Raw genomic sequence first — 21593 nt, 5'->3', positions numbered from 1 at the left:
CCTAACAGCTCTTGATTCAGGTTAGAATTCAGTATACTTAACCTGTTATGCACAGTAATTGTAGACAACACAAGGAACCAGCTTTCCACTGCTGGAGGCTGGAAACTGAGTTTTGCCACCTTTAACTTTTACAGTATTTTAGATGACATGCCTAAGCATGATTTCCAGAAAACAAAACAGCAGCAATACAAAGCAACACAGTACTGACACAGACCTTAAGCACTGGAGTGCAATAGGATAAAGCAAACAAACCAAACTTACCAGACTTCAATTGCAAAACAGCTGGTGGAGATGGGCATAAAAAAAGCCGAGAGTACTTGATGGAGCCCCAACAACTAGCCTTTTTTGGCCAAAAAAGTTATCCAAATGTCATTCTAAATCACAACTGTTACCTATACAGTTGACTATAAAGCAAGTTACTCTTTATAAACAATTTAATTCCCATGAAAGTCAGTGTTTTGCTCATTTCTTCCAATTAGGTTTTCATTCATGAACACCCAGGTTATATATCCCACAATCAAGAATTAACCAACTAACTTTTAGAGGATCTATGGTATGGCAAGTTATTTTCCACATTACAAAATGCTCTTGACACCAACAGCAAGATGTACCATGACCAATCACAAGCAAAACAGTGCTAATCCCCTACAAAAGTGTAAGGATTTGAAAAAAAAAAAAATTAAAAAAAAAAATCTTATTTCCAGTTACACTCACATTTCCAATCAGCTTGAACACTTGGTCGCCATGAACATTATAGACAGTCACAATGGTGTTCAGTGCAGCATTGCGCACAGTGTTGTCCCTATCACCAATATGAGTTGCCATTTCTTTTAAGGCTTTCCCTGGAGTTGGCTGGCATACATTCATGCCATATGATTCAACCAGACATCCAAGCTCTTCCAGGCATTCTAAAGGAAGAAAACGACACGTGCACATTCAAGTTTAAAGCTGCTGGGAAGAGAGCCCTCCCAATTTCTGTGTTGCTTGCACAACTTGCGCATTCACCGTAGAGAAGTGTCAATCACAATGCTGATGACAGATATACTCCAGGGTGATTTATGGGATGATTAGTAAACTAAAAGTTCAGACTACTTCACACAGATAGCATCTAAAAGCTGTCAGTCATCCCTATACCCTTCAAATATCTCCCATTACCATATATGAGCAATGTTACAGTTAATTTCACATCCAGGTAGTTTAGACAGTTGTGAGCTTGCAATGCTATATTATGTATATAATTTAACTTTCTGGTTATATCAGGATAAGATATTTTCAAGGTGACTAGGGAGTTGTTTGAACTACAAACACCATACCACACATAGTTTCTATAATAAAGTTGAGATAGATGTACATTTCTTTCCAAAGTCTTGGTCAGATTAACTGATTCTTTTAGTCACTTGGACAACAGGATTATCACTGTTCTCCCCAGCACTGTTTCACTAAGAAAACAAGCCTACTCAAGGGAGACTCATAATCTTAATGCTGATAGCAATTTAACAGATTGCTTGTCTTTGGAAGGCACAAAGACATCGAAAATAAAAAGCAAGATAATACTACTTTAAAATCCAATCCTTTAAACGCTTACAAGCATTTGCATAAAGTGCTATACATAGGCAGATCTCACATTCCATCAAACATTATTACACTGGGTTTTTCAAGATGCAAAACAAAGTGATTTCAAGTACTTTGCAATTGCCCAGTTCATCATGCCATTTCCCACCTGCACGCTGTTTTGAGTTCTTGGATTTTGTCCCCTCCATGATGAAAGTGAACATCTTGCTGGCTGGATAGATGAGACACATCCTGTTCAGAATGGCACGTACATCCTTGCGGATGACATCTTTTGGTTCTCCTACCTAGTGGAAAAGTAAAAAAAAAAAAAAAAAAAAAAGAAAAAAAGAAAAGAAATACAGAATATTTTAAACAGTCTCATGGTACTGTCAATTAGTCTAAATAACATTAGTAAAGCCAGAATTGTTCTCTATGCAAAAATCCTTCTTGGTAAATGGCTTTTAAAGGCAAATATGCAATATAGAATCATAGAATCATTTAGGTTGGAAAAGACCTTGAGATCATCTAGTCCAATCGTTAACCTAGCACTGCCAAGTCCACCACTCAACTATGTCCCTAAGCACCACATCTACACATCTTTTGAATACCTCTAGGGATGGTGACTCAACCACTTCCCTGGGCAGCCTGTTCCAGTGTATGATAAACCTTTCAGTGAAGAGGTTTTTCCCAATATCCAATCTAAACCTCACCAGCACAATTTGAGGGTGTTTCCTCTCATCCTATTCGCTTTTACATGGGAGAAAAGACTGACCCCCACCTCGCCACAACCTCCTTTCAGGTAGTTGTAGAGAGTGATAAGGTCTCCCCTCAGCCTCCTCTTCTCCAGACTAAACAATCCCAGCTCCCTCAGCTGCTCCTCATAAGACTTGTGCTCTAGACCCTTCACCAACTTTGTTGCCCTCCTCTGGACACACTCCAGCACCTCAATGTCTTTCTTGTAGTGAGGGGCCCAAAACCAAACACGGTATTGGAGGTGTGGCCTCACCAGTACCAAGTACAGGGGGACGATCACTGTCCTAGTCCTGCTGGCCACACTGTTTCTGATAGAAGCCAGGATTCTGTTGGCCTTCTTGGCCACCTGGGCACACTGCTGGCTCATATTCAGCCAGCTGTGAACCAACACCCCCAGGTCCTTTTCTGCCAGGCAGCTCTCCAGCCAGTCTTCCCCAAGCCTGCAGCGTTGTTAACACCCACGTGCAGGACTCGGCACTTAGCCTTGTTGGACCTCGTACAATTAGCCTCAGCCTGTCCAGATCCCTCTGTAGAGCCTTCCTACCCTCCAGCAGATCAACACTCCTGCCCAACTTTGTGTTGTCTGAAAACTTACTGAGGGTGCACTTGATCCCCTTGTCCAGATCATTGATAAAGATATTGAACAGAACTGGCCCCAATACTGAGCCCTGGTGAAAACCACTTGTGACTGGCTGCCAGCTGGATTTAACATCATTCGCAATATATTTGGAATGAACATATTACAGTATTTGATGGTATCATGCTATATTCCTCATGAAAAATAAGGTTAGTTTCTGTACAATGAACTGTACCTTTAGGATAAGATACGGGATGAAAGAGGATGCTTCATTTTCAGTAAGGTGATACTCTTCTTGACTCAGCAAATTGAAAAGCAATTTAAGGTATTCAAGTGCTTTCATCAAAACACTCGTGTTGGTATCAAAGAACCGCAGCGTAAGCCATTTTAAGATCAGATCCAGGCAGCTGATGACTCCATCTTTTTCACTCTCCAAGTGCTTGAAGGGGGGGGGGGGGGGGGGGGAGAAAGTTGTGCAAAATGAAACACACCATTCAAGAAAAGAACAGATAATAAGGAAAAGCTATGCCTGATAAGATGGTCTACATTTATTGGTTGATTTCTAGAATCGTAAGTACTCATTTTTAACTTATACAGCTTTCTGAAATTCTAAGAGAAGCCTCCAGTGAGGAAATTTTCCCTTCTCCCAAGAAACAATATCAATACCAACTCAATCATTCCTCTGTTATTTCTATATATGTTAAGGTTTCAGCTTCACAGAACAATGACCCCTGGTTCCGCAGGGAATTCCTATTTGATTTTAATTCAAGCAGAATCTTTCATAGCAGAGGATAATTCTGTACAATGTCAGCTACTACCACAGACCCAAACTCACCTCAATCATAACAGCCAGTGCTTTGTTGTGGTGCTGAAAGTCTGCATGGAACATCTCATCCTGTAGCCATTTGGCCACACAACTGGACATCTGGGTTTTTAGCTGCTCAATATATTCATCACGGGGAGTAGTGAAATTCCACTTTAACACCTGTAAAAGGCAGCATTTGGAACTCAAAGCAAGCAATACCTTTTCTTACTGAAAGAATCTGCAAATTGCATCCCTTTTAATTCTGCTTTAGAATCTGTTTTCAAAGTCTTCTCATTACCAGTAACGGGAAAAATTCAGTGGTGCTTGCTCACCTTGGCTTACGTGAAAAATCTTCTCTATGTGGAGTGGTTATCTTTAGGCCATTATCTTAATTGTTATCACTTAATAAAAGTGGTTGTTTTTAAGCTACAGATAGGCCTATTTACTAGCAAGTTACAAATAACACGCATGTTTTAAGTAATACAATTTCCCTACAAAACACAAGCTTGGTAAGTGGGGCTGTTCCAAGCAAATACGTTAAAGCATTTACAACGTATCCTAGAACTCTGAAATTAGTTAACTGTTTTCAGGTAAAAACTTGATGATACTTCACAACTGAAGACCATCTCTTGATAGTTGTAAAAAGGCCTTTGGCTTTTATGAAAGTGTATAAATGCACAAAATTTGGGAATCAGAAGAGAAACACCACAGTAAACCAGATATTGGCCTGTGAAAGTCAGCTGAAGAACTAGATACTCAGTCCAAGGGATGTACAAAGACTAACGCTTTCATGCCATAGCATGTTTAATTCCAAATTAAAAAACAAAAGAATGCATTAAAATTACACTCCTCCAAAACTCGTGAATACATTCAGATTTTTCTCACCTTCAGACCTTTCTCATCTTTCATCCTCTGTTCTTTCCCATTTGGGACTATGATAAAAATAGGACCCGATTTATCATCATCTTCCTTCAAATTAGGCTTGCTTAGCACTTTCTTCCCCTGAACACCCTGAAAAAGGCAAGGTATTAACAGGCAACACAAGACATATATATGCCTCAGTCCCAGCAATTGCAAGCATTAGATACCAGCCAACCTCATGCTGCCTATGTATGAGAGCCAGAGAGAAGCTGGAAGAATAATGTTGATTAGAATTTTAAAAGTATGTGCTCTGCTGCTGTGGAAGCAATGCTCATGACAGTGTGCACAGTAGTACCCTGTGAAATAGGACACATCACTCTCAACCAGTGCGCTAGTCACCCACACACATCCCTAAAACCCAATGTGGTACCTGTTTGATAGATTTGCTCTTTGTCAGACTGGTACTGCCTTTGCTGAGGCTTGTATTAGCTTTGGACAGGCTGGTATTGCCCTTGGACATACTGCTATTAAGATTTGACTGCTGTAAATAAGCCACAGAAAAGGCTTTGTTGTTAGATAGCTATTTACTTTTAAGAGTTACCATTCCAAACCCTTTAATGCATTCACAGCAAAGGCATTAACTCTAGCATCAGAGTTTTGACAGAAGACTACACGGACTTAGGCAAATCTACAACATCTTCAAGGTTAGTTCCATTCATTCCTGCCATGAATCTGGACCTATGTCAAATGTTCTCATTACAGCACTACTTTCGACAACGGAAGCAACTGGACTGTAAAACAATTTTGGGTTTTTTTTTAGTTATACACGTAGGACAAACCTAAAGTTAATAGCAAAAAATTACTGTAACACAAAACAACAGAAAAAACCTAACCACAAATTCAAATGTAATCAGTTGAGATTATTATTATGCATTTAAGCATCTTCCTTCCCTTTTTGCACTTCTGATTAAGAACATTTTACCCTTCGTGCTGTAAAGGAGAGATGAACTTCTTTTGATACATGGGTTCAAAATTACTGTTCAAAGTATAACACTGGAACTGCAATGGTAAGAATGAATTCTCAACAGCATGAAATCAAGGAGGCCAAGCAGATTTAGAACATAGACTGAGCTGCTCACAAGACTGCTTTTTTGACAACACAGACTTTAAGAATTAAATAGGTAATGACAAAAGTAGCAATTAAGTGATATGGGAACACTTGCCATTTCAGAACTCGGACAAGCATAAAGATTCTCAGTAAAAGGAGTCCCTAGCAAGGGCTATACTCGCCTACCTATAGTACATTAATGAACTACAGCTATTAACTTCATAGAACTGATTTTACACAAAATGAAATCAATATACCTTAGCTTTAGAGGAGGTTCCTCCTGCTTTGGCTTTTTTGGGATCAGGCTTGGATTCCATGGTGTTGGACCCCATATCTTCAGCAACTGCTGGAGAAACAATAGACGATTTCAAACTATCAACAAGCCCATTTTAGGTCAGCACAGTTTTCCATTTTCAGGACAGAAGAAAAACTGTTCATGGATACAGCACACTTATCGTACAGAGGTCTGAGGATTTTAGACCCATAAAAGAAGTTCCTTAAATTCCATGTTAACATACAAAGTTTTCATAATGAAGATCATAATATGTTAGCAAATTTGTCATTATCAGAACAATTTAAAAATGCACACACACATATAACGTGCAGGCTAATGTCTAGAGCCGTAGTTGCACCCAGTTTGAGCAGGCAAGCTAGCCCCAGCAGAGAGATAAGGCAGGACTACTACTTCAAGTCACCTGTCCCCTAATCCTGTTACCCTCTCTTTTGCATCAGCACAAGCGTTCTGGTAGCCCCACAGTGAACTATACTGAGGAAATAGTCCAGATAAAAATTAACATGAAAACATTTTAAAAAATGTTATGTTAAAATCAGATTAGTATTACAAAAAAAACCTACCCCAACCCCTCTAGTCCATGTGTTTTAGCTTCAATACCAAGTAGATATTTTCAAAGAGCAGCTGACAGATGGCTATGTGGAAAGGAAAAACCCTCCTACATTGGAAGTTGACTCAACTGCAAGTAAGACCAGAACTGCAGACAGAACTCACTAGATTACACAGCTATTTGTAACCCTAACTACGCCAAATTCCTCTCCTCCTGCTAGCTATGTTTCTTCCTCTAGCATATCAAAAAGCTTAAAAACCCCACCCTTTTCTCAGTCATTTCCCAGAACGTAAGAGAGGTTACCTGATGCAGGTTGGAATTTGGCTGGAGCTGCTCCCCCTACCACTCTGGAGGATGCTTTAGCAGGAGGAGCTGGTTTGGCTGGCATGTTGGCTTTGGCTTTCTCAAGCATGGCCAGTACCTGGTCTTTGGAAGTTGGCTAGAGAACGGGGTGGGGTGGTGGGGTGGGGAAAGAAGTGATAAGTTTGGAAAGATTAGTGATACTGATTACTAACCCATGCCACAGACAAGGAAAATGACAGTAGTTTGAAGCAAGCTGTTCTCTGTTTAGCATCTTCCAGGACACTTGAAACATCAATGTTTTCAGACATTTCTGTTCCGAAATAAAACACCTTTCCATTAAGCTTCTTCAAGATCTATGGGAAATGTGAACCAGCGATCTGCTTTAGGTGAGCAGTCCTATGATGTTAATGGAGTGCCCTAAGAGTGATTCAGCACTCAAGGGTCCATAAGATACACCAAATTGCTAGAAGCCATCTTAAAGCATGTGTTCAAAGGCATGCAGTTGGACAGTAACCGGTATGGAAGCTATCTGCAGGTAGATTTTTTTCAGAAGAAAAGCAGAGTGAATAAACATCAAGCTCCTGAAGTGATAAACGTGTGGTGGCAGTCATCTGTCTGAAGCAGAGAAAGCTCTAACTCACAGCCTCATGATGCTATTTTCAGACCCCCTGAAAATATTAAATGCAGACAAGCTTACATGACTCAAGACAGCATATCATGAGATTGTGAATGTGACTTGTTAATACCCACTCATTCAAGGTCACTTTATCTAATCCTAGTGACAGAAATACCTTCAGCTTGCCGGTGGCTTTTGCCATCTTCTCAAAGCCAAGATGCATCATAAAGAATGGCAGGGCATCCTGCGCCTTTTTACGCACATCCCCATTTCGATCTTCAAGGCAGGAGTACAGGTGAGGCACACACAAGAGTAGGTCAGAAGGAACAGAACGGAGGGTAGGCAACTTCTCAGCCAACCAACCAAGAAGCTGAAAGAAAGTTTTAAAATAAAAGTTTTTGAAGAAGCACTCACCGCTCTGTCAGGCCATAAGAGCCTGAATAGTAGTCTTTCACATTTTTCACAGGAAAAAACCCACCCCAACCTTTGTTCAGGCAAATATTCTTAGCCAACATCAACTTTCATGTCAGCAATTAAAAAAAAAAATTTAAAAATTAAGTACAGTATGTTAATACGCAGCTGTCTTAAAACTCAGAGCCCAGTCTCTTAAGACTGCATAGTCTGCTTCTTCCTTTTGAAAGTAACATCAGAATTTCAGCTGCACTTTACCAACCTCAAACATACTAATGCCTCCACTTCAGTTCTAGTCTTCATTACCATGTGGTTAATTTGAGGGAAAACACACTAGCTCTTAAAATGCTGATCAAAACAGACAAAAGTTTCATTTTGGAGGCACTGAAATCTGAATGACAGCTATCATGCAGGAAGAAAGCTCATTATTAGCCTTTTGAGGTTTAACAAATTTTATGTCAGTAAGAAGACACAGCTACTTGTTTACTCATGTAATGGTAGCATTATGGCATTTCAGTCTGCATAGTTAAACATAGTCCATAGCAAGTAAGGTTATTTTGATCAGATACACATAAGGAGAAGCTTACTTAACAGAAACCTACCTCTTGCCTTAGAAAAGGATTTTCTTTTTTGAGCTCCTCAGACAGGTCTTCCCCTTCCAACCACTCTTTCATGCCAGTTTGTTCAGCCCAGGCGTTCACAGTTGCTAGAGCAGCAGCACGAACGTTATTCTGTAAAAGAACAAGATTTAAGAAGAATAATCCTGAAGAGGGGACAGAAGATTACAACAGAAGAGGCAACAGATTCATCCTTCACATGAAAGGAAGAAGATTCTACATTACAGGCTTTGAAACCTCTGTTCTTATTCACTGCTTGAGAAGTCTAAGATTCGGAAGAATTTAGTTTTAGTGATGGTATCACCTGCAGAAATCACTGAATCAGACACTATACTTATCTACCATCATTTTTAAAACATAAGTTTAATAAAGAGGGACAAAGTGTATCTTTAAAAGCACTTTGTACCTGCTGCCATTCATTGATGAGAATTTTGGGAGTCTCCTAGCTCTCAAACAAGCTAAAGAAGAAGGTTAGTGATTTATGTAATGCTTAAAATAGACTTAGCACATTCATAAATCAAGGCAAGTGGGTTATGGAGCCTGTTATTAGGGCACTCTTATTTAGGACACACATGAGTGAAACTCAAGTCAGGAATAGGGGAGCCCTCTAACTCCCACCAAGTTCCATCTTTAGTGTTTTTTTTTCCAAGCAAAATTTAGAACAGCACCCTTTTTTGAAGCAGCTATGTGAAGTTACGGGAAGTCAGATGGAATACTTAACAACCACGGTTCTTCAAAATGGTATCAGTATAGACATGACTCCATACATAGGACTCTTTCCTACAGGCTGAATTTCTGAGGCAAGCTAAAAATTGCACAGACTCATTTAGCTTTAGAATGAATCAATTTTAAATGCAAAGGTAACATCCAGGCATGTATCTAAACAAGAAGTGAGCATCCTTGCAAATAACTTGTCCCATCTTTAATCTCATTGAGGAAAAGAAACAAATCATGTGCTGCAGGTAAATAAAGGCTCATCAGTCTCTCTGACAGGGCCTTGGTTCCCATCACCCAAACTTAATTTGTCTTCACTCATGCTACAAGCTGTTGATTTTCCTCAACTATTCAGTGGATCCACTGTCAACATTTTGAAGTAGGGCCCAAAAAAGATCCTCCTCATCTTCAAACTCTAGCAATTGGATAAACTGGGTAAATCTTGCAGTACATAAAAAAAATTTACTACTGTAACAAAGTTTAGATGAGTATACAGTCCTCTGTCAGCATTATAGTGCTTACAAGTAACACTGGTATTACACGTTTTAGTAACAGTACAAGTTAATCACAGTTGGTCTTATCCTTAAACCATGTACTTGGAACTGAATGGAGCTTGCCGTTTCCTCAAGATAATTAGTGAATAAAAGAAGAATCCAACTTAATCATGTAAAACCTCAGTTCTTTAAGACTCTTAATGAGAAAACAATTTGAACTAAGAGCCTTTATCTAGCTCTAGGACCAGTCCTAGTCCTTCCATTGTTTGGGACAGGTAGATCTTTTTCTGCTCTTTTTCCTACTCACATTCAGAGTAGAGACATCTGAAGTATGCCACCTCTGATAATTGCCTGTGACTTCTGGCACAAGACATTGGCATCTTCCCAAGCCTCCTTCCCCCATTGCTTCAAACAGCTCTTTCCCATGGTCCTAGCTTTGATTTTGACATAGCCTCTTGACAAGCTCAACACTGACATTATACAAGCTTCAGTGCCAGTTGCTGAGCGTCCTGTTTCTACCTACAGTTCGAAGGTCTCTTACGCAGTGACACAGAGACAACAACGTACACTGGAATCCACACTGATATGCTAGAAGAACCAAAGTTCTACAAGCAACTTTACCAAGCAAGCCTGATTAGCGTCTAACGTAGTGTGTATTTTCAGCATTAGAAGTATGCATACTGTCACCACATCTCATTTAAAAGCTGAATAATGACACTGACTGCGTTTATTTACAAGCAGGACAATATATATTCAGGCACACATTCATATTTGGATAACAAGTTGTCATTTAGGCAAGAACCTTTCAAAAAATCTGTAAGCTTCCAAAGAAGTTTCAACTACCATCCACCTCTCAAAAGCATGTCCAGACAGCAACAGCCATAGCTCAGGTAGCAAACAGCAAAAAGGAAAGATACCTTGATGGGTGTCCTACCTTACTGTCTCCTAGGACTGTTATGACAGGAATGCCCAAATTTTTCACATGCTGTTTGATATTGGGGCCCATTGCTGTTGCTAGCTGCTGAAGAATGCTCAGTGTTTGTTGCACCTGCACGGGAACAAAAAGGCTTTGAACAAAATACTGTTACAAGCATGTGCGCAAAACTCCAAGTCATATGGGGAAAGTACGCTGTATGCCTAGGCTTCTACTTTAAAATGCCTGCTCAATGATATCTATTCCAGACTTCAAATTCATCACACAGATAAAAATTATTTCTATATTCTAAGTAAATTAAAGTGCAACTAAAAATATTTTCAAACAAGGGACACTTCACTTTTGTCACAAGCAAAACAATTATTCAAACTTCATTTTTGGTGGTGTGGGGTTTTTTTTTTTGGTTGGTGGGTTTTTTTAAGATTTGCTTATATTACATTCAGAGTACAGGTAGATTTTCCCTTTTTGAAGGCTTTTTTTTAAATACAAGCAAAGACAAAGGCAAATATTTATAAAAATATATAAATTTGTAAAAATTTATAAAAATAGGCAAATATATGATTTAGAAATACACAGTTCATTGTTTTCCAACTGCTGATTTCATGACATTGTAGCAGACTGAGTAATAAGCAAGGTTCAGAAATCATAAATAGTTTGTCTTAAGTTCTAAGCTGGAAACAGCTGGAAGATTTTGAATAACATACCAAGATTTTATTGGAGTCATTGAGACGACTCTTCAAAGCAGCTGGAAGTTCTCCTATGTTTGGCTGTATGAACTTCGCATCATTTATTATGCTCGTCACTTCATCTAGACCTTCCTTTCTGATCTTCCAGTTTTTGTCCCCAATCTTAGACACCAGTTCAGCTGTGATTTTATCACTAAGAGGAAAAAAAAAGGTAAAAAGCCCATTTTCTTAGTTATGTATCTTTTAGTATTTGAGTGCGTTAACACCACAGATTTCTGCTTAGAAAGCGTTTATAAACACAAGGTTTTGAATTGCAGTGGAAATATGTCTTCAGGTTGTAGAACCCAAACCTACCCAATATCCGTTCTTGGCAAGAGATCTACAACGTCATTCCCAACATCCTCCTGTTCCTCTTCCTCACCATCATCTCCACCTCCCGCACTGTGCCTGGAAATGCCACGAGTTGGGGCTGGTGCCGTCTGCCCTTGCATCTGCAAGCAACACAAAAATCAGAAACGACTATTTTACAGTTTTTCATTTGACATTAAAAATAAAAACACCTGCATGATATGAATGCACTGTTTCAGGGCGACAGACTTTTAAAACGTTACGCTACTCAAACAAAACCAGAAACTTTTGAAGTTCATCGTGAAAAAAGTGACTATTGACATAGCTAGACATAATGAGTTTGCAGCTGCTTTGGTGAGCTGTCTTAAAAAAATCTGGTTCACTTACAAAACCACAGGTTAGACTACAATATTACTACAGATTCCAGCTACTAAAGTTTTCAAGTAGTTTTAATGATACTTGGTCGTAAGAGAGCCACACTTCATACCTTTTCAAATTCTGCATCTATCTGGGAGAGAAGGGCTGGCTTCTCATCCTCAAAAAACATTCGCAAAGGAGGTCCCACATAAAGATACATGACTCCCAGCAAGGTAATGGCAGAAGTCCTTACAGCCTGCCAGAAAGAGGATAAAAGTGCTCAGTCTTCAAAAATTAAGGATTGATAATAATTCAGGATTAAAATTCTAAATTTACTCACCGGGTTAGTTGCAGCAAGAGCTGTCTTCACATTACTGATGAAAGCTTTGACATTCAGTCTGTGGAGAAAAAGATATCCCCCATAAGTAAAATGCAACATAGGAAGCAACATGATAAAATCATCACAATATGCTAAAGGAAAAAAAAAAAAAAAAATCACTGTGAACAGATTCATACAACTAACATACAAGCAGAAGATATTTACACTTATAAAATAATATTACAGGTACAGTATAGATGGTAGCAGTTTAAATAACTACTGAAAGAGATCAGTTTGGGGAATAGCCTACTATGAAAATCAATACAGTAAACAGAAGATAATTAATATTAAAGACTGCTATTATGACAGCTGGAAAGTTTCTTACACTACATCATCCATATGATTGCTAGGACTGAAATCCCGAGGGATGAGTCTAGAATCATTTTAAGCAGCTGAAACATGGTTATGTAAAAAAGCTGAGGGTTTTGGCTCTGTTAGTCCGTCTCAGGATCTTCCAGAAAAAGGCACAAATTTCAAAAAGAAATTTACAAGAGAAAGAAAGGAACATTTAGATTACTGAATCTTCTATACCACCACTGAATTCAACAGAAGACAGGCAATCACAGAAGCTTCCTTTGTGCACCCTCAAACACTGCTGTTCTAGTATCATATCTACACATAGATTACCCTGCTGGGAAGACATACTTTTTAGCGAATTTACTGAAGAAGAGAGTTTATTTTCTAGACTTAATGAATGTTACTATCCATTTAATAGCTGCAAAACAACTTGGACAGGCATACTAACTGCCCAATTAGTAAAATAAATTAATATTTGAAGTCTTCACTGCTTAAAAACTTTGTTCTTAGGAGGTAAACTGTACTACATATGCTTGACCAGTTAATAGACTGGTGATTAAAAATTAAGGAATGCTATCCCTGGTTCTGACGGAGAATCCATTTCTTACCCTCACAGTGCCAGATGCAATAATGGCTATTTTGTTAGCTAAAACTCCATCCTGTTATCAGCCTCAAAATCTCTCCCAAGGAGAGCAATAAGCATGCTGCTATGTACTCTTCTGTAGGCTGTCAGGTTTTGTTTTTCTGAACTATAAAATGTAGCGACCCGCCTGGCTGCAGGTGTATCCAAGTAGAACAGGAACAACAGACATGCAATACCGCAGCTCCTTGCCCAGCCCACTCCTATAGTATACAAAGTTTAAGAAAAATGCTCTTCAGAAAAAGCCAAGTGATAAATAAATCATCTAGTAGTGTAATAGTATCCTATCCTATCGGTAACTTCAGGTACTTTCATTTACACATTTAGAGCTAGAAGAGCACCTGACAGAGCTAGCATCAGAGTTTAAGGAACAAGAGTTCAGATGCCCTTGCAATCACTCTCTTCAGACCAATACGACAGAGAAGAACAGATTCTTAGTCCTAGATTAGAGACATTTTCATTCAAGTTTCTCTTAGCAATTTACTTAAAAGACATACCCAGAAAAGCCAAACTCTTTAATTGCATTTGAAAGCCAGTTCAAAGTTTCTGACTGGTTTTTAGGATTCTTTTGAGAGAAAGCCATAGCCACAACCTGGAACAGAAGAGAGTTAAGTGTAAATTTTCACTGGCAAACCAGGTGACAAAGCACTGTAATAAAGGAGTGATGACACCTGCGAAAAACACAGGGCATTGCAAGGAAACAGAAACAGCTGGGGTAACATACTAGGAAAAATTTGTTGCATCACTGTAGCAGAATACAATTGCAATTGAAGTGAACCAGAAATTCCTGATGTACTTAAAGACAGCCAGAGATGCCTTTATTATGGATGTGTACCTGCTTTGGCAGTATTTCAGAAAAATACTGATTTACTACTCATTATTTCCTCTTTTGGAGGAACTTGTATTTAACTTCTGCCTTAGGAGGCATCCTGAGACCAAACAAATCACTTTCAGGCAACAGAAAAATCAAAGATTTAGGATTTACTCCTCAGACTGAAAGAAGATGTCACATAATATTTCTGATTTTATTTACTGAAAGAATACCTTTGCTGCTGCTTACTCACCTGCTCAGCAGTCCATGGCAACTGACACGCCTCTGCTATTGCTGTCATGGCTTCTTTTGCATTACTCCCACATTTCACATCACCAACCTTGTCTACAAGACCATCCAGCACAACCTGTGCTGAAGTTTTGGAGAAGTTTCCTTTCTGTGCAATCAATGCAACTATATGCAGTTTCATCTGCATCACCTGGAACGTCCATAACAGCAAGTTACTCACGTGTTTGTGTATTTTAGAGCAAATTTTTATTCTATATAGATATATATATAAAAAAAGTATTTGTGGATAAACACAAATGTACACATAAAATATATATTTGTGTGTATTCACACACACAAGTGTATATATACATTTGAATATATAAAAGTGTTTATGTTTACACAAACACATTTGTGTACACAAATACATATTTTATATACACACACTTGCATATATATGGTTTTGTGCGATTATACACACAAATTGTCTACTTCTAGAACTCATGTATAGACACATACATACACATATCTGCACACATGTGTACACATACACATCTAGATATCTTCAAATTTGTCTCTAAGTCTCAACTGTCCGAAGAAATAAAATCTAATTTCAGAGTTTATAGTCTCATTGACTACAGATACAACTGTGGTCACGGTGCTAGGACTGTCATCAATGACATATATGAACCTACAGCCTTTTAGCTGGAAACACAGCTTACATTAAGTAACAAAAATGGACTGTTAATTACTGAAGGATAATGTATTACCTGAAAATTTGTTTCCTTCCAACCAGGTTTCTTGGCCAGCATTCTCACTAGAGCTTGGCAAGGCATTTCACTTCTCTCCATAAGCTCAACAGCCTAAAGGATACACATTAAGTTAGCCAGTGGGTCACAAGTGATACAGAACCCAAAACACAAACAGAAGTTACCTCAACTGTCCTGTAAAGATTTTCTTAATACTGAACTAAGTTGCAGAAATTCTCAACATAATTTAGCTGAAGAGCCTTACTACAAGACCCACTTTTACAAGGAGCCCATTTTACAGGTACTGAGCCAACATTTATACTACAGCATTCACATTGCGACACTTTGTATGTTCTTTAACAAGCATTCTTACAGCCACTATTGGCCATTCTAGCCCTGGGAATACACTTAACTGAAAACAAAAATACAACAAACAAAAAACCCAAAACAAAACCCAAGCTGCTTTTTCTAAGATGAAATACACTGTACACCTTTCACATTGGAATGCTGAATACACAGCAGAGATTAAGCCTGAATATAATCTAAATTTCTGTTTTCACTTGTTGTTAGTCTTATCCATTCCACTGAAACTGTAACATCTTTACATTTGAGTAAAGCTGGCTTCTGCAGCAGCATTTCAGTGCAGCCAGTCACGGTTTCATAACTTCAGTTAGTCACCTTTTCCACCAAAATATTAAAACTCAGTCACAACTATAACGATGTAGCGCTGTGAACTATTTGTACATCTACAGTCCATGACTTTTTGAATGTGAACTCTCAAAGTATCATAGGAAGAAAGCCAGGCTTCACATTTGAGTGACACATGATGCTTTTTTGTTTGTGACTACATGAAGCACTCGCCCCCAGCTGTGAAGACTGCTGATATTGTATAAAGCTTCCAACATCAACTATTTGCCAATTGAAATTTTAGTATTATGATCAATTGCTGCCTAACATGCAATCAGCAGGGACTTACTTGCAACTGGTTTTGCCCAGTCATTGCAAAACTTTTGGTTTAAACCTAGTTATCTTTGAGACTAAGCTTCAGAATTGCTTAGTGTTTTAAAAAGACCTCTGTGTATCCTCAATCCACATACAAATATTTTTGAGAAAAGCATAACTATATACATTAAACTAAAAGACTTACTCCACTACTGTGATGGAATAAGAGCCAATTTAAACCATATAGCCCCTTGTCTTTTGCAAGTATTGTTTAATCCATCTGAAGTGCTGACATATCACTACTACTGGTATGACTTTTTAAAAGAGTTATCAGGCCTAAAAAGCTGAAGAAATCATTGCTTTTCTTCTCTTCCCCTACCTGCCTCCCTTCTTATCAACTGCTACAAACTTACCTTCTGAAACTCTTCCATGCAGGCAAGCCTCTCTTTCCAGTTACCACTGTCCAACTGCTGGATACAAGAAGCTGGAAGGACAGCAGCAGCTTTCTCTTCACATACTTCTATCTGCAGACAGATCAGAACAAGGTTAACACCCCATTGTATCCCTTCGGAGTGGGGCAGCAGCATTAAGGACAGGTAATATACTGGAATGACCCTTGCACTGTGGTGCATTTAAAAAATACGAAGAATTTTCTGCTGTAGGTCAAAAGATTTTTCCATGGATTACAGTTTGGGGGGCTTATGAATTTAGGAAGCTGCTAAATTGTACTTTAACAGAAAAGCAATCCCTAAAAAGTATAAGTTGTGCAGACAGTCAGAAATAATCCTGAGTAGTCACTACCTACTTACAGAATCAAGCAGAGTTAACCTAAAATTTGCAAGATAATTTTGTACGAAGTCTGAATAAACATTCACAGCAATGAATCAGTGGTGTACGAGGGTGGATGGGAGAAGACGCATCTTCTGCATCCATTTTTGCAAAATGAAGAATTAAAATTATTTAGTATATGAAAAATGATAAAAACTTCCCTTGTTTCACTGGTGTCTGTACTGCCTTCAGGAAGCATATACTCATTTTCCACCATATAACTAACAATATAAACTGGATACATAATGGGAAGTATTCATTCTAAGTGACACTAAAAATAACTGGCAGTCAAAAAAACTTGCAGATACATCTAGCAAAGCTTTAATAGCTTTTTGTTACTGTTTGACCTACAGATAGCTTAGTTTACCTGGTTCCCTACCAAGAAGATGGGCAGATACTCAATTAACATGCAGAATACAATCATTTTCTTGAAGTGTAACTTAATATGAACATGGAATAAACTTGCATTAGTTCATTTAATTATTACTGTATTCTACTTCAGATTTCAACGTAAATTCTAGAATACCGTATTCTCAGGCTTTTCATACCAGACACTTTCAGCATAGCCACATTGTTACTTTTTTCACCTGTTCCTAGTTCAGGGACAAGATATACCCTATTATATTAGCATGAGTTATTGTTTATACGGCCTAGTACCTACAACAGCCTGAAGAACAGGTGTATTTACCAGAATATATCAAACACCCAGTTTACCACTTATGAATTCCGTTTATTTAAATGTATTGATTTCCCTTGTCCTAACAAAAAAAACCCAACCTCAGTGAAAAATTCTGTAGTGGCTGAAGAACTGATTAACCAAAGCTACTTATACAGAGGACTTTGTATTTCAGAGAACAGCAGAATACTCACCGAGAGCTCCGACTCAAATATTTCTTTGGTCTCAGGACCCTTCTTGCCTTTAGCCCCAGCACCTCCCATACCTGCAGCTACAGCTGGTTTGCCTTTCTTGGGTGGGCCTCCAGACTAGAAAGGAAATGGACAAGTTAATCAAGATCAAACAGGTCTCTAGTTCACCAGATACCAAAAGAACTGCTGTTTTTCCACACTTCTACATTCTTATGTCAAAAAGTACATCTCTCTCTAGTATCATAACAGCTGCAGGCAAAGAAATAGTTTTCTGCTAGAGCTTATTTAAATCATATGTTGCTTTCAGACTACCAGGTTTTACAAAACATGCATAGTAACAGGGACATAAAAGACAATGAAAGATAAAAAGGGAAAGAACGTATGTATTTGTGAAGGCTCAGGAAATAATGAATTCATCTATATATTCTCTTATGGATACTGATTAGATATTAAACTTGTGACTGGTGTCTCTTTTCCAGGCTACCAGAGTATCAATAGATTTAAAAAAAAAAAAACCAAAAACAAAACCAAAACATTCTACTATTCACTTCCAGGTTTCCCACCTGGAGAAATAAGTAGGGTATTACAAAGACCATCTATAGTGCTACTTAGGTAAATTTTAAAAATCCAAATAATCATTTTAAAGTAATACAGGCTATGGTTCAAATTATTTAAGGTAACAAGCTAAAGATAACACTGAAGAGAATACTCAACACTTAAGTAGTAACCTTGCTAGTTACAAGAAGAGATTTTGATTTTAGCCAAATATTACTGTACCACCACAGAGCATGTTAACGTTACAACATCTGAGGCTCCTCTGAATGCCTCCAGTGGTCTATCACTACTTCAATATCAAAATCTGGTATTAAGACAAGACAGTTTGTATCATTAAAAACAGAAATTTCACCAAGTACGTTCTTGGAAAGTCCCAGATTCTTTTTGTTGTTGGGCTCACATACTCCTACAGAAGGACAGTGATTCCTCAGTGGAAGGAGACCTTCAACAGGCCACTTTTAATCTTCAATAAGTACCTATCCGATGCAATGACAGACAACTGTGATTGTCAGACAATCTCTCGGCAATCTCTCTTACCTTCACAGCGGGTGCTTTTTTCAGTGGTCCTGGTTTGGTTGCTGCATCTTTTGTTTCTTTATCTCCACCAGTCCCTGAAAGAGCAGGGGTCTTTCCGGTAACAGGCTTGCCTTCCTTTTTCTCAGCTGCTCCCCCTGTCTTTTTACCATAAACCAGTTCTACCTTCTCAGCACACTCTTTGATCTGACAAGCAGTTTAAAAAAAAAAAAAAAAAAAAAGGAAAAAAGGGGTGGGGGGGAGAAGAAAAAAAGCTATTTAGCTGCCACAATTGGATGTACAGTGTCCCTTCAACAGCAGTGGCTCAAACTTAAACTCTTCATGTTTTTTCCAGAGTAGTTAAGTTGTTTACTTCACAAAATTTTGTTATCCTGTGTTCCTTACAGTAGTAATGTTAACTAGTCAATGGCATCAGCCATCACTGTATTGCTACAATAATTTTCCTAGTTCAAAATGAAGCGCATTTATACACACAGAAAGCATTGACACCCCCCTGATACTTATAGATGCTCTAAAGACTGATTTTTAGCACCTTAAATTAGAAAAATCATCGTTCAGTCAACAAACCTGTCAGTTTATGCAAAAGCATGAAAATTTTGTTGTTGGAAAGTAAGCCTTTAATACCAAATCCTGTCCAGTAATATAGAGTTAGACCATGTGCTTGTGACCTAAAACCCTAAACTTTGTTTCAGACAACAAAGTGTTCAGAAACAAACAAAACCCCACAACCAACCAACCAAAAAAAAAAAAAAACCAAACCCCACACAACCAAAAAACCCCCAAACCTCACAACCCACCTCATAGATAATACAGCCTGGAAGCCAAACAGATTCTTTACACAAGAATGAAAAGGTGCAATGTTAACATACTAATGTATTTTAGGTAGTGGAAATCAAAAGAAAAGATGCTTGATAACCTAGTAAGAAATAAAGAGATTTTCAGATTCCCTGCAACACCAGTAACTTTTAAGTAAAAAATAAATTTTTCAAAAATCTGTGATGAAAGACATTAGCTAAAGCATCCTCTTTAGTCTTCTCTAGCCTAACATGCATCTTAAATTGATAAAGGAAGCTGTTTGTTTTGGTTTTTTGTGTGTGTGTGTGTGTGTGTGTGTGTGTTTTGTGGGGTTTTTTGGGGGTTTTTTTGTGTTTTTGTTTTTTTGTTTTTTTTTTTTCTTTTTCTTTTACAACATTTATGATAAACTCACCCGATCAAGCTTTAGTTTGTCTACATCTGCTAGAAAAGGATTCACAGCTTTCTCTCCAGCCACTTTCAAGGCAGTGCCTAATGCTTCAAATCCAGCATCTCTTACTTCAGGAGCAGAATCATTGATATGCTGCAGAGAAAGACAACTTGTATCATATGACTTGCTGCTCATATCTAAACAGATTCTTAAATTCATCTTCTGTATAAATTCCCCTCCCCTTTTTTAAAGTCTACATCTACTACAGAATAATTCTTAACATTCCAGTGTAGAAATAAAAAGGTTGTTCTTCACTTCCGTTTTCCTATATACTCATCAAGTCTACTGTTTCTCAGATTCAGCCAGTTTCCCACCTTTGGATCTTTCATACAAGAAGAGGGTAAACATTCATGCTTTAATAGATACTGCAACACCATGGAAGTTCACAGGGATTTTGAAGTCCCACAACCCTGTTCAAATCTCCATTTCTGAAGCCAGGGATATTTCCCATAACAAGGAAAGGGCTATTTTGCCATAAGAAAAAAATTATACATCATTATTGTTTACAGTGATAAATGCTCTAGTGTAACTGCAGTGTATGAATCAATGATGGTTCTTTTATTCATGGTAAATGACATGTAGCATTCCAACAAAAGCTTGCTAGAAATGTCTGCAAGAAGCAAGTGGCACAGTGCCCAGAAGTTTAATTGTTGTAAATCACTGTCTTAATCTATTATAAACTTGGTGAGTCTTCAGTTTCAGAGAAGGTAAGAAAAAGGAGACTAAACTGTTCCCATGACTGACAGTCGCGTTCATGTTTGACATCAGTCAAAACTGACTCTGATGGCTACATAGCACACAAGAACTCTTTAATCCTTGCACTAACAGAAGGGTCTTTCTCCCAAAACAGTTTGACACTTCACAAAACAGTGCTCAAGTCAATTTCAGAGAAGTACTAACTCTGCTTTACCTTGAGAAGTGCAGCACAGAAAGGTTTTAACAGGCTTTTTGGCAGAGTAGAAGGTGTGCAGTGACGGAAGCTTCTTGCAATGAAAAGGGATGTTTGTTGCTTAATTGTTGGGTTTTTGTTGTCCATCACTGCCAACACATCTTCACTTATGTTCTGCAATGTGGTCTACAGTGTTGGATAAAGAAGAAGTCATTAGTTTCAATAAAGTAAGAGAAAAGCAAATCAAAATCAGAGACCAATTCTTAGACAATGGGAAAACTGTCACTCTTACTTACTGTAAGAAATATTGCATCAATGGCCTCCTGCAGTGCCTGCACTACCTGAGGCTTCTTCTCTTTAAATTTCTCCAGGATTGTTGGAACAACCTATGGAAAAGGGAAAAAGAAACAAACAAAAAAGTCAATCCACTCTGCACTAATATAACAGGAAAGCCTGACAGTCTGCTCCCAGGTATTTTGCAGAGAAGCAAATAATGCAAACATCACTGATACCCCCTCCAGGGGTACACAATCGCAGTATGAAGTAGTTTATTCTAGCCGATCTCCAATATTAAATTCATTCCAGTCAATCTATTAGCAAATACAGATTTTTGAGCAATTTCATAGCAAAGCTAAACAAAAGGCAGATATACAA

The 21593-nt window shown here is 38.2% G+C and overlaps 1 protein-coding gene across 6 annotated transcripts in view; it reads right to left on the bottom strand.

The window, feature by feature from the left end:
- CKAP5 (cytoskeleton associated protein 5) overlaps positions 1 to 21593 on the bottom strand; it is a 53034-nt gene that overhangs the window by 11080 nt on the left and 20361 nt on the right. For 3 of the 6 annotated variants that reach the window (XM_087746127.1, XM_087746130.1, XM_087746128.1), the window contains exons 10-33: positions 21236 to 21325; positions 20961 to 21125; positions 20015 to 20143; positions 18811 to 18993; positions 17722 to 17835; positions 16437 to 16547; positions 15103 to 15195; positions 14358 to 14543; positions 13791 to 13885; positions 12318 to 12375; positions 12108 to 12233; positions 11627 to 11763; positions 11291 to 11465; positions 10587 to 10700; positions 8430 to 8558; positions 7592 to 7786; positions 6801 to 6936; positions 5913 to 6001; positions 4978 to 5088; positions 4572 to 4697; positions 3717 to 3866; positions 3117 to 3320; positions 1721 to 1856; positions 715 to 908 (exon numbers count right to left, since the gene is read on the bottom strand). In XM_087746127.1, coding sequence (XP_087602253.1) covers positions 715 to 908; positions 1721 to 1856; positions 3117 to 3320; positions 3717 to 3866; positions 4572 to 4697; positions 4978 to 5088; positions 5913 to 6001; positions 6801 to 6936; positions 7592 to 7786; positions 8430 to 8558; positions 10587 to 10700; positions 11291 to 11465; positions 11627 to 11763; positions 12108 to 12233; positions 12318 to 12375; positions 13791 to 13885; positions 14358 to 14543; positions 15103 to 15195; positions 16437 to 16547; positions 17722 to 17835; positions 18811 to 18993; positions 20015 to 20143; positions 20961 to 21125; positions 21236 to 21325 — 3246 coding nt within the window. The remainder of the gene's footprint in view (positions 1 to 714; positions 909 to 1720; positions 1857 to 3116; positions 3321 to 3716; positions 3867 to 4571; positions 4698 to 4977; positions 5089 to 5912; positions 6002 to 6800; positions 6937 to 7591; positions 7787 to 8429; positions 8559 to 10586; positions 10701 to 11290; positions 11466 to 11626; positions 11764 to 12107; positions 12234 to 12317; positions 12376 to 13790; positions 13886 to 14357; positions 14544 to 15102; positions 15196 to 16436; positions 16548 to 17721; positions 17836 to 18810; positions 18994 to 20014; positions 20144 to 20960; positions 21126 to 21235; positions 21326 to 21593) is intronic. The other 3 variants (XM_087746129.1, XM_087746131.1, XM_087746132.1) reach the window with 3 other exon arrangements.

This window comes from Nipponia nippon, unplaced genomic scaffold (assembly GCF_047370975.1).
Source record: "Nipponia nippon isolate SJK-2023a ecotype South Korea unplaced genomic scaffold, ASM4737097v1 scaffold_10, whole genome shotgun sequence".
Classification (NCBI taxonomy): domain Eukaryota; kingdom Metazoa; phylum Chordata; class Aves; order Pelecaniformes; family Threskiornithidae; genus Nipponia; species Nipponia nippon.
The sequence above is the reverse complement of the archived record's forward strand: the minus strand, read 5'-3'. Positions and strand labels throughout refer to the sequence as shown.